Source organism: Lynx canadensis, chromosome F1, assembly GCF_007474595.2.
Source record: "Lynx canadensis isolate LIC74 chromosome F1, mLynCan4.pri.v2, whole genome shotgun sequence".
In the NCBI taxonomy this organism is placed as follows: Eukaryota; Metazoa; Chordata; class Mammalia; order Carnivora; family Felidae; genus Lynx; species Lynx canadensis.
In genome coordinates, this window is record NC_044319.2 from 48000234 (window position 1) to 48012577 (window position 12344).

The 12344-nt window shown below is 40.3% G+C and overlaps 1 protein-coding gene across 1 annotated transcript; it reads right to left on the reverse strand.

The window, feature by feature from the left end:
* Nucleotides 1-8638: 8638 nt before the first annotated feature.
* RGS2 (regulator of G protein signaling 2) lies at nucleotides 8639-11948 on the reverse strand. Its single transcript, XM_030302399.1, has 5 exons — nucleotides 11801-11948; nucleotides 10688-10789; nucleotides 10526-10587; nucleotides 9795-9961; nucleotides 8639-9529 (listed from the first exon to the last, which is right to left on the reverse strand). Exons 1-5 carry the CDS (start codon nucleotides 11908-11910, stop codon nucleotides 9335-9337), a joined length of 636 nt encoding a protein of 211 aa, XP_030158259.1. The 5' UTR covers nucleotides 11911-11948; the 3' UTR covers nucleotides 8639-9334.
* Between the last annotated feature and the right edge of the window lie 396 nt (nucleotides 11949-12344).

Sequence of the window (12344 nt, forward strand, 5' to 3'; positions counted from 1 at the left end):
CAACAAAACTAAAAGGCAACTAAGGGAATGGGAGAAGATATTTGCAAATGATATATTTAAAGAGTTAGTATCCAAAATCTATAAAGAACTTACCAAGCTCAACATCCAAAAATACAGTGAAGAAATGGGCAGAAGACATGAATAGACATTTTTCCAAAGAAGACATCCAAATGGCTAACAAACACATGAAAAGATGTTTAACATCGCTCATCGTGAGGGAAATACAAATGAAAACTACATTGAGACATCACCTCACACTGGTCAGAGTGGCTAAAATTAACAACTCAGGAAACAACGGATGTTGGCGAGGATGTGGAGAAATGGGAACCCTCTTGCATTGTTGGTGGGAATGCAACTTATGCAGTCGCTCTGGGAAACAGTATGGAGTTTCCTCAAAAAATTAAAAATTGAATTATCCTTGAAACCAGCAATAGCACTACTAGGAATTTATACAAATGATATAGGAGTGCTGATTCATAGGGGCACATGTACCCCAATGTTTACAGCAGTGCTATCAACAATAACCAAATTCTGGAAAGAGCCCAAATGTCCATCGATGGATGAATGGATAAAAAGGATGAGGTATACTACTTGGCAATGAGAAAGATTGAAATCTTGCCATTTACAACAATGTGGATGGAACTGGAAGGTATTATGCTAAGTGAAATAAGTCGGCTAGAGAAAGACAGATATCATACGTTTTCACTCATATGAGGAAGTTGAAAAACTTCACAGAAGACCATGGGGAAGGGAAAGAAAAAAAATATAGTTACAAACAGAGAGGGAGGCAAACCATAAGAGACTTTTAGATACAGAGAATAAACTGAGGGTGGAAGGGAGTGGGGGCATGGGGGAGCAGGGACAATGGGTGATGGGCACTGAGGAGGGCACTTGTTGGGATGAGCACTGGGTATTTTATGTAAGTGATGGATCATGGGAATCTACTCCTGAAGCCAAGAGCACACTGTATACACTGTATGTTAGCTAACTTGACAATAAATTATATTTAAAAAAACCTTAAGGGAGTTTATTAGTCCTCTGTTTTATAGATGGGAGACAGTGAAGTTAAAAGTTTCCATGATATATATATATATATATATATATATATATATAACACATATTTCTTTAATAATTTATTGTATGGATTATTGCAATATATATATATTGCAATGATGACACTATTCTGAGTATACTGGGTTATATAAAATATATCGTTAAAGTTAACTTCTGTTTCTTTTTATATACTTTAATGTGGCTATAAAATTAAAAATTATATATGTGGCATACTATATTATTTTTTTACTAGACAGTACTACTTTTCTGATTTTATACTCAATGTTGTTTCTGGGTTCTTTCTACATTCTCTGGATAAAAAAATGACTCAAAGTTTAGAGATACTTCATTAATATTAACATTTTAAACAGTAGATGAATCATTGACTTTAAAAAAAATAGTTGTATGATGACCAAAATTATTAAAAAAATTTTTTTAATGTTTATTTATTTTTGAGAGAACGTGAGTAAAGGAGGGGCAGAGAGAGAGGGAGACACAGAATCTGAAACAGGCTCCAGGCTCTGAGCTGTCAGCACAGAGCCCAACGCGGGGCTTGAACTCTTGAACTGCAAGACCATGACCTGAGCTGAAGTCAGATGCTAAACCAACTGAGCCACTCAGGCAGTCATGACCAAAATTATTTTTAAAATTATTGTAATTAGCTGTCCTAAAATGTTAATCATGTTACTTGCACCACTTCTGTAGAGTGCTTAGGGTTTGTGAGGTTCTGGAATCTGAAAACAGAAGTAGAAGAAATAAGGGAGGAGTGGAGCTTAAGTCCTGACACTGAGGTTACTATGCTCAATGGCCACTTCTGTAAAATCACTCTGTATGAGAATGCACTGGTTTGTGCCAAATGGAGTCTTAACGTCATAAGCTTCCCTGCAAGAAGGGCAAAGGTCTACTGAGCACCACCTGTTTGTTAAACCAAAGCTTTATGTCTGGTTTTTCTCAGACTTCACCACAGCTCATATAAACTGCATACTTTTCTTAGCTTTTACAATATTGCAGTTTCAAAATGCACTCATCGTAGAAAACTTGTGGTTGCATTCCAAAGCTAAAGACTGAGAGAATGATTTGGGATGGAAGCAGAATGGCCTATGAGACTGGATGCTGCAAATGCATTAAAATAGAAAACAACCAAGAAAACCAAGTTCCTTCTCATCCCAAAGCAGACGGCAGCAAATAGTTTCTTCTCACTTTCCTATTTGGCCCTTTTCTCTTTTTCATTTATTTTGATTTTGATATGACGTCTGTACATGTCTAAGATATACACCAGCTAAATAAACACACAAGCCTCACCCCTAAGGGAAGCTTCCATATAGGTCAGTGTACTTTTTAAACCATATAAATATCAGATTAACTTGAGATTCCAGAAAATCTGATGTTAGGATCTTATCCAAGATCCACATAGTTTAGTTTTTTTTTTTCCTTTAAATTTGCAAGGCAAAAATGTAGAGCCAGACTAAAAAGCTTTCCATACTCCTGAACACTTTTTCTCTTTTTTTGCAAGTGAGTTTAGCAAATTTAAATGAAATCATTTAGATCACTGCATGCATTTTTATGGAAGAGTTTGTGAATCAATCAATTAATTCTTGGGCTAATCAGTTAATCAATGATCAATGTGGACTATCCTCCATGTTTGGAACCTTAGTAGTTACTCTGAAAATCAAGTAGAATAAACCAAAATGGTCCAGTTATCAACCATTTAGTAGGCAGATAAGATGGACACACCCTTGGCAATCTTGCACTCAGGTGAAACTTGATCTGCGTCTTGAGAAAGGAGTCAAGTTTAACTGAAGGAGAGCAGTTCTAAGCAAGGGCAACAATTTGATCTAATAATGGGAGAAAAATAATATATCTCAGGAACAATAAGAAAATTCAGCACAGATTGCTTCTGGTCAGTGGTGAGAAATAAGACAGGATGGGCAGAAAAAACAAATAGTGGAGAAGATTTAGGCTCAGGTATCGGAGTTTACCTTGATTTTGGGAGATGCCAGAGAGATCTGGTTGTGAGAGTATCATGAAGACATCAAAGTTCACATGGTAGTCTAGTGAGTAAATTCGAAGCAGGACCCAAAACCTGAGGTCTACTCAGATCCGGTTGAGAGAATGATGATCACGGTGTGTAAGTTCGGCTAGGATACCCTGAAGGAAGATTTCATTGAGCCTGATGACTAGGCTGGTTGATGATCTTACCGAAACCTGTTTTTAAGAAAAATAAAGTGTAGCTTTTAGTTCTGAGCCTGAGCTTCCAGCCTTTCTCTTCCTTTCTTTCTCAGTAGATGACCATTGCTTTTACTCCTTCACATCTTCCTTACCCAGAGAAACCCTTCGTAAATGGTTGCCAAAAAAACAAATCAACAAAATAGCTTTCAAATATACACCCCCACATGGCACAAAAACAGACACACAGACCAATGGAATAGAATAGAAACCCCAGAACTAGACCCACAAACGTATGGCCAACTCATCTTTGACAAAGCAGGAAAGAACATCCAATGGAAAAAAGACAGCCTCTTTAACAAATGGTGCTGGGAGAACTGGACAGCAACATGCAGAAGGTTGAAACTAGACCACTTTCTCACACCATTTACAAAAATAAACTCAAAATGGATAAAGGACCTAAATGTGAGACAGGAAACCATCAAAACCTTAGAGGAGAAAGCAGGAAAAGATCTCTCTGACCTCAGCCGTAGCAATCTCTTACTCGACACATCCCCAAAGGCAAGGGAATTAAAAGCAAAAGTGAATTACTGGGACCTTATGAAGATAAAAAGCTTCTGCACAGCAAAGGAAACAACCAACAAAACTAAAAGGCAACCAACGGAATGGGAAAAGATATTTGCAAATGACATATCGGACAAAGGGCTAGTATCTAAAATCTATAAAGAGCTCACCAAACTCCACACCCGAAAAACAAATAACCCAGTGAAGAAATGGGCAGAAAACATGAATAGACACTTCTCTAAAGAAGACATCCAGATGGCCAACAGGCACATGAAAAGATGTTCAGCGTCGCTCCTTATCAGGGAAATACAAATCAAAACCACACTCAGGTATCACCTCACGCCAGTCAGAGTGGCCAAAATGAACAAATCAGGAGACTATAGATGCTGGAGAGGATGTGGAGAAACGGGAACCCTCTTGCACTGTTGGTGGGAATGCAAATTGGTGCAGCCGCTCTGGAAAGCAGTGTGGAGGTTCCTCAGAAAATTAAAAATAGACCTACCCTATGACCCAGCAATAGCACTGCTAGGAATTTATCCAAGGGATACAGGAGTACTGATGCATAGGGGCACTTGTACCCCAATGTTCATAGCAGCACTCTCAACAATAGCCAAATTATGGAAAGAGCCTAAATGTCCATCAACTGATGAATGGATAAAGAAATTGTGGTATATGTACACAATGGAGTACTATGTGGCAATGAGAAAAAATGAAATATGGCCCTTTGTAGCAACGTGGATGGAACTGGAGAGTGTAATGCTAAGTGAAATAAGCCATACAGAGAAAGACAGATACCATATGGTTTCACTCTTATGTGGATCCTGAGAAACTTAACAGGAACCCATGGGGGAGGGGAAGGAAAAAAAAAAAAAAGAGGTTAGAGTGGGAGAGAGCCAAAGCATAAGAGACTGTTAAAAACTGAGAACAAACTGAGGGTTGATGGGGGGTGGGAGGGAGGGGAGGGTGGGTGATGGGTATTGAGGAGGGCACCTTTTGGGATGAGCACTGGGTGTTGTATGGAAACCAATTTGTCAATAAATTTCATAAAAAAAAAAATAAAAAAAAAAAAAACAAAAAACAAATATACACCCCCACAAAAAATATCTGCCTGCAAAAATGTCATAGTACAACGCAAGATCTGATCTTGCTTTCCCCTTTGTTTAAACTGTTTCTCCCATCCTGAATATTCGCCCCTTCATCCTTATTAGATCTACTCATTCTTTAAACCTCATCAAAAATGCCCCTTTCCTTTGTTCCTTGGTTGATTCCAGCTAAAGGTATTTGCATTTTGGTAATGAATCACCAGTCATAGCCCACCTTATGTTTTAACTTTTGTATATTATCTCATGAGATGTTTAATGAGTGCCTCTCAGAGGACAGGCTGTATGTCTTACATGTCTTTATATTTATTCTCTCTATGGTGTAGTGTTCTGCATACAGTTGGTAGTATAATCTGCTATTGTCACATTGAATTATTTATTTGGTGGTTTTGTCCTGGTTTAGGCATGTGGCATTTCTCGTCTGGGCTATTGGTACTCTCTCCCAGCTCATCTCTCTGCCTCTGATTCATCTTCCAAATTGCCACCCAAGTCATTTTCATACATTTTAATTGAGATGGATATTTATTGCCTGAGGATAAAATCCTAACCTTTAATATTCAAAACCCTCTATCACCTGGTCCTGGGCTATTCTTCTATACCCTTCCTGGGCCTTATCCTCCACAAAGAGTGTGGTCTGGTCATGCTGGATCATGGGCCCCAAATGGTTAATAATCAGGTCTTTGTTTAATCCTATTACCTTAGGCTACCATGTACTTCTTACCCTGAAGGTGATTCTTTTTTTTCATTCTTTAGGTCACAGTAGAAGCTCTTTTGGTCTATTATTGTCACTTCAGGCAGCTCCAAGCTACTCCTTAGCTAGAATGCCAAAAACAAGATAAACCTCATTTCTTTGCCATTGACAACAACATAGAAACTTGTTTTCCAAAGTTGTCAAAAGGCATCTAAGCCAACACACAGAAATCTCTGTATAGGTCAAAGCTCACTGTTTAAATAGTGGCCATGTTCTCCATAAAGTCAGACTACCTCCTTTTTTATCTGGGTTTTTGGGATATCACAGGAAAACAAAGTTAGAAATAGGGTGGTGCCTGATATAGGACAGGGCTTTCCTAGTACAAATGCACAATGCATCCCCGTCTGTAAGAGACTCATTGCCAGCACTGATCAAACATTGTGGTAAAACAAACCAACCCTCTCCCAAAGCCCCATTTCCTATGAAATTTTGAGTGATCACTTTAAGCCATCTCACTGAAACTCATATATTGCCTCTCTGTGCTCACATGACAGATAATACACAATTTCTTCTACTTTTTCCTCATGAAATTGCTGTAGTTAGAAATGCTCCTGAGGTTAAAATATATGAAAATATGAAATATTATCAAAATAAATAGCCTCTAGATCCAAAATGTATGAACTCTGAGAAACTGGAACATTAAGTAATATTTATTTGTGGAGGTATGTGGCTTCCAATCTTAAATCTATTTCTGTTTGTTCCACACTGGAGAACATTGGAAAATACCACCTGAAAAAAGCCTGTGCTTTTAGCAGCCATGAAAAAGTCAAAACTTTTGTTTTTTGTTACCATAATCTGGCTTCTCCCTCAATTAGAGACGAAAAGTTACAGAGAACATGCTGAGTAAGAGGTCTTTACTTTTTGCCAAGGGAAAAACTCTGCAGGTATTTTCAGACATTTGAGCCAATGGGCCTTTTAAAATCTTGTATTTATTTCCTTGTGCATTGGTAGATACTTCTTGTTTCACCAAAATTTGTTTACAAGACCTTTTAATACTCCTTCATTTAGTCAATAATGATTTACTCAACTTCCACTGCGTGCCAGGCAAGGTGCCAAGTGTTGGGATTCAGCAACGAGCAGAAAAAGACACAGCCCTCAAGTTGTGCTATCCACAATCTGGGGGAGAAGTCAGAGAATTATCAAATAATCATACAAATTAATGAGAACTTTATTAAGACTCTAAATTAGAGAACCTGGTGCTAGGAGAATGCCTAAAAAGGGATCTGACCTCGGTAAGGAGGTCAGGGAGGGTACCCCTGGGGAAGCGACAATTGCACTGACCTATGAATGATGAATAAGAACTAGAATTGCATTCCACATGGAGGGACTATTACGTGCAAAGGTCCTGTGGGACCAGAGGCAGGCATCTGCAAGGGAATAGAAGTACGCCAGTGTGTCCAGCAGAGAGAGCTGGGGAAACATGGCAAAGACAAAGTTGGAGTGGAAGAAGGGGTCAAACCATGCAAGGGGTTTGGCCATATTAGGGATAATACCTTTAATTCTAATTGTTTGGAAGACCTGTCAAGGGTTTATAAGCAAGAAGACACAAGATCAGGCTTATGTTTTGAAAAAAATTCCCAGAGTTTAAAAGCAGGGGACACGTGGGGGTATGGGTAAGAATGAGGGGAGTTGAGACCATCACAGTTGTGCAGGCATCAGGTGTTGGCATCTTTGATCAGGGTGGCCACGGAAAGCAGGCTAGAACTCTATTTGAGGTAAAATAAATAGGACTTGATGACAAGTTGAATATATGGCATGACTGCTGAGTTTCTCTGTTGGCCAAAACCTTTCCAAATAAAGGCTTGTGCAGATATGACATATTTATTTGCTTAAGAAATGTCTCTTTCAATGACCCCCTCACATTCATTTATTCAACAACTATTTACAGAGCACCTATTATGTGTTATCCTGGCTGCTGGTGACGAAGGAGTGGACGAGGTAGTCTTTCATGGAGCCAATGCCTGCTGGTACCAGAAACTTTGGCTAAAATGAAAATTAGTGCAAACACCATGAAAACCATATTTAAACTATGGGGGGCATGTCAATTTTTCTTTTGGCAAATCAGAATGCTTTTATAGGTACTTTACAATTTCTAAAGCCCCTTACTACCTCACAGGCAGTGGGAAAGACAGGAAGGTATAAATTGAGGAACCAAGGAAGATGAGGACTCCCAAGATCATGAAGCTATGAGAAATTATTACTTCAGCTCAGGTTTTGCAAATCTAAGATGAGGGCTCTCACACCTTTCCAGAATTAAGGCTGTGATCAAGGAGGTTGGAAGAGAAGCCTACAGAAGTGTATTCCTTTTTTAAATAACCATTTGATTAAGTTTAAGAAACAAAAGTGTGCTTGCCTTCATCATTGACAAAGTAACCTAACCAGATTCTTTACTGGCCAGATGAAGGCAGGTGAATCAGGAAGGTCTTGATTTTGTATCAATCATGGAAGTGAGCAGTTGCAGGCATGCATCTTGGAAGTTCATGCCAGTACCCTGTGGGGGGCACTCAGAACCAAGGGAAATAAAAAAGGCAGGCCTATATTCACCTTCTTTGGATTCTTTTTTTCACTTGAGAAGCTGAGTTATGTGAATAATTCTGGTGTTTTGTGTCCATTACATTATTTCACTTTTGATACTTACCTGGCCTTTACTAGACACCCATGAAGGGCTTTAAGGTCATGCCTTTTGTTAGCAAGAAGCTTGATTTTTTTTTTACAAGATTATATTAGAAATTTTGATCCCAGGGTGGTTCTAAGGAGGTGGTCTGACTTTTCTTGGTCCACATACTGCTTATTAGGTTTAAAAAAAGAGATAATTGCAGGGAAGACATACTCCTATCACTTCTCATTTCTGAGCACTGTCAATTCTCATTGAACAGGCACATCACCTATGATCTCTCTCTCTCTTTACTGGAAAGAAGTGTCCCTTGTATCTGCCATTTTTCCAATTTAGCCAACCCCCCAACCACAAAAACAAAAAACAAAACTCTTATATCTGAGCCAAATATTCAATGACATTAATTATCAAAATTAATTTATTAAAAGTATTCAAAGACCACGTCAAAGTTTAGCTGCCTTCAGGACAATTTTTGGCACTCAAAATGGACAATGTAGTTTTCTACACAGCAACACTCATTCTATTACACACACCATTTAACAATTCAAACATAGACCATTTCAGTTTTAGTGTTATATGAGATAACAGTACTGATGATCTGTAGTCATAAGAACTTCAACACCCTTGCACACAGTAAACATTTTAATATTACTTACTCGTAAATAACTAAAACTAAAACCACTATGTGGTAACATGGACTGGTTTAGGGAAAGATATACAGCCAGCTAGCTAAGGCCACATAATCCCAGATCTATTGATTTTAAATGCTCTTGGACCAACAGTATCGTATCATACCTTTTATGAGAACTTTTAGCCTCACATTCCTCTCTTTCCAGTGTGAGACACACCACATTTAGACCACTTTCTCCCTGTGTTCCTGACATGGCTATGGAAGCCGTCAGAATACAAGCTTCTCCTAGACAGTTACCAGCTTCCTGATTCACTATCTAACTCTGAATCAATAGTTCTGAGTGATGTTTCCTGAACACCCAGGCTAAATTCAAGGTCAGTCTTTTTGGCAGGTCACAGCCTGTCCCCTTAGGAAAAAAATGAAACGTCCTCCACTTTTGGGCTCCCTTTTTCAGCTCATGTAGCATGGGACTCTGTGGTGATCTGTGGCTTTTTACACAAGTCCTGGTAGAATTCCGACTCCAAGAAACGAGGATAAGAGTTGTTCTCCATCAAGCTGTAGACCCTTTTCTGGGCAGTTGTAAAGCAGCCACTTGTAGCCTCTTGTATATTTTGGGCAATCAGAGTTTTGGTTTGAAAGTCTATGTTTATCTGAAATTAAAAAAAAAAAGTGGTTTAATCCATATTCAGAGTTATAGATTGATACCGGTTTAATATTTGAAAACAAAAAGGAAAAGCTATAATGTGTGATTAGCCTCACTAGCCAAGTCATTGAAGAAATTAAATTCACCTAACTGAAAACAAGAATTAAGTGAAAAACATTTTTACTCCCCCCACCCCTTAAATTTTATGTCTTCTGTTTTGGTGCTAAGAATGTTAAAAATACTCTGAAATGAAGAACTTTTTTCCCCTTTACCTCTTTTGGAGCTTCTTTTTCTATGAAATCAGTATATATTTTTCTTGCTTTTGAGGACAGCTTTTGGGGTGACTTGGTTTTTTTGAAGTCTTCACAGGCCAGCCAGAATTCAATATTTTCTTCACAAAATTCAGATTTTAAAAAAGCCCTGAATGCAGCAAGACCATCTGGGGGGGGGGGGCGCGCAGAGAAGAAAGCACACAGAATGTGAATTGAGTGAGCAATTAATCTCTTATATTTTGTTTCCCAGAACTACCATTCCCCCCGCCCCGCCCATATTTTATTATTTCTGGATGATAGCAATTTTCTAGATTTCATTCCAGCCTCTAATCCTCAGAATTTAGATCTTTAAAAGCTAAATTTCTAGTAGGCAAAATGCTTAAGTTGGCACACCGCTACAAGAATATAAATAACTTTGCTGTTAATGTAAATATTTATAGGGGAGCCATAAATTCTCTGGGAACTAAACCTCCTGGTAACATTGCATGCAATGGAAACGCTGATTCAACCTTAAGGAAGAGCCACTGCCAGTACAATCTAGGCTGATTTATGTAAAGTGAATAAACCACACTTGCCCATGGTTAAATAGAAATGAAGGAGAAGGATAGGCCTTATAGTACTAGTGATTGTCACGTTGAATTCCCCTTGGGCAATCTGCTCTTCTGTCATGTGAGCACCTTTCTAGGCTCTTGTGATACTTGAAGTAGATCAAATTCAACAGGTTAACTTACATTTACTGGCTAGCAGCTCATCAAATGCTTCCGACCACAGTTGTGCTTCCTCAGGGGAAGGCCTGCAAAAGAAGGTTTGCATCAGCTTGTGCACTTCACACTTCCCCTGTCCAGTTCAGCAGCTCGCTATTCACATTGGCAAGTATAAGACTTTCAACTTACTTGATGAAGGTTTGCTGTTTGCTTTTCTTGCCATTTTTGGGCTTCCCAGGAGAGGATGAGTTTTGCAAGAAGTAGCTCAAACGGGTCTTCCAATCTTTTAATCTTAAAAAAACAAACAAACAAACAAACAAACAAACCTAACATTTGAAATTGCTCCTGCAGCTGAAGGCATTTTTACCAAATAAAGTCACTCAGTAGCAACCAACTAAATAAGACAAAGTAAGACCTCTTCAAGTCGGTCTTACTCATTTAACATTTAAACCTAGCACCTATGCACTGAACACAATTACTTTCATTCATGCATTTGAACATAAATACTACTTTTATAACTGAGGATAAAACTACCTAAAATTACTAGGGTATTTAAATGAATTTAGTTTGCATACTTCAAATGGCAGACGCTATTTCTGGCCCACAAAAGGAGCCAGCGGGTACTCATTTCCCTCCTACCCTTGGAGCAGGAGGCCCTGGACCACACTAGATGCAGTGAGGTGTGTGTGTGTGTGTGTGTGTGTGTATGTGAGAGAGAGAGAGAGAGAGAGAGAGACAAAGAGAGACTGAGCCCCCTACTCCCACCACAGCACTCATTTTAAGCAGATGATGCATGCTCCACCGACGTTCCTGAATGATATGCCGTTTAATTTTAAAAAAACAAAAACGATTTTAAAACGAAAATATTCAGAACCAGCCGAAATATCTCCATCCCACAAGCTGATCAAAACATACAACGCAAGGTACCAATGCTGGGGATGGGCTTCAGCTGCAGGATTGTCTGATGTTATTTTAAATTCAGGGGACAAAAAGCCAGCTCGCAATTTCTTAGGCGCATCTACCACTGTCTCCGTATCAAGAATATTTTTTTCAGTTGCTAACCTACCCGAGAGTCCTTCGCTCACGGCACAAAATCGGCACATAACACACAGATTTAACCTTACTTAACGAATTGACCTTTCCCATACATATATATGGAAAAATATATATATTTTTTCCTGCAGAGGCAAAGATTTCATAGTTTCCTATGCCAAAACCGAGCCCGAATGTGTCGCGTTTGCAGCAGACCCGCAGAGCTAGGTCCGCAGCGGGTGGTGGGAGAGAGAAGAAAGCCGTACTCACAGGGTCCGCTTCATTTTCCCCCTCTTCTCCTCGCTCTTGGGGCTGTTGCCTGCGCTCTTGTCCATGGATCCGCAGTCGTGCTGGACAGCCAGGAACATGGCACTTTGCATTCTCCTCCTCCTGCTGGGGGCGCCGCTGTGTGCGGCCGGGCGCGCGCCGCCGCGGTTATAGGAGGTGAGGCGAGGGGGCGGGGCCTCACGCCTCCGGTCCCGCCTCCAGCGGTCACCGATTGGCCGGCTGCAGACGGGCAGGGGGCGGGGGCAGCCCCGGCCTGTGGCAGGCCCGGTGGCCCGCGAAGGGTCTCGAAGCGAGGCCTGCTGACGTCTACGGCCCTGGCTTCGTGCGCACTCGGGCCAGACGCGGCGGCTTGCGGGGTTTGGTGTGGGATCAAAGACCTTTCGCAGCGACCTTCGTCTTGCGGTGGCGGCCCCCGGCGACGGCAGGGAGCCAAAGTTGGCTGCGGGCCCGGCGGGGGCGCTCGCCGTCTTCTCCCCTCCCCCCCGCCAGCCTGCTCCTGGCCGCGTTCGGGAGCGAGGATTCCCTG

Bases quoted from the DNA above. Each gene is read 5' to 3' on its own strand.
- RGS2 (XM_030302399.1), bottom strand. From the start codon at position 11,910: ATGCAAAGTGCCATGTTCCTGGCTGTCCAGCACGACTGCGGATCCATG. The intron at 10,588-10,687 runs GTAAGTTGAAAG...CTTCTTTTGCAG, and splicing joins AAACAGCAAACCTTCATCAA to GCCTTCCCCTGAGGAAGCAC. The intron at 9,962-10,525 runs GTAAGTTAACCT...CCCCCCCCCCAG, and splicing joins TGAGCTGCTAGCCAGTAAAT to ATGGTCTTGCTGCATTCAGG.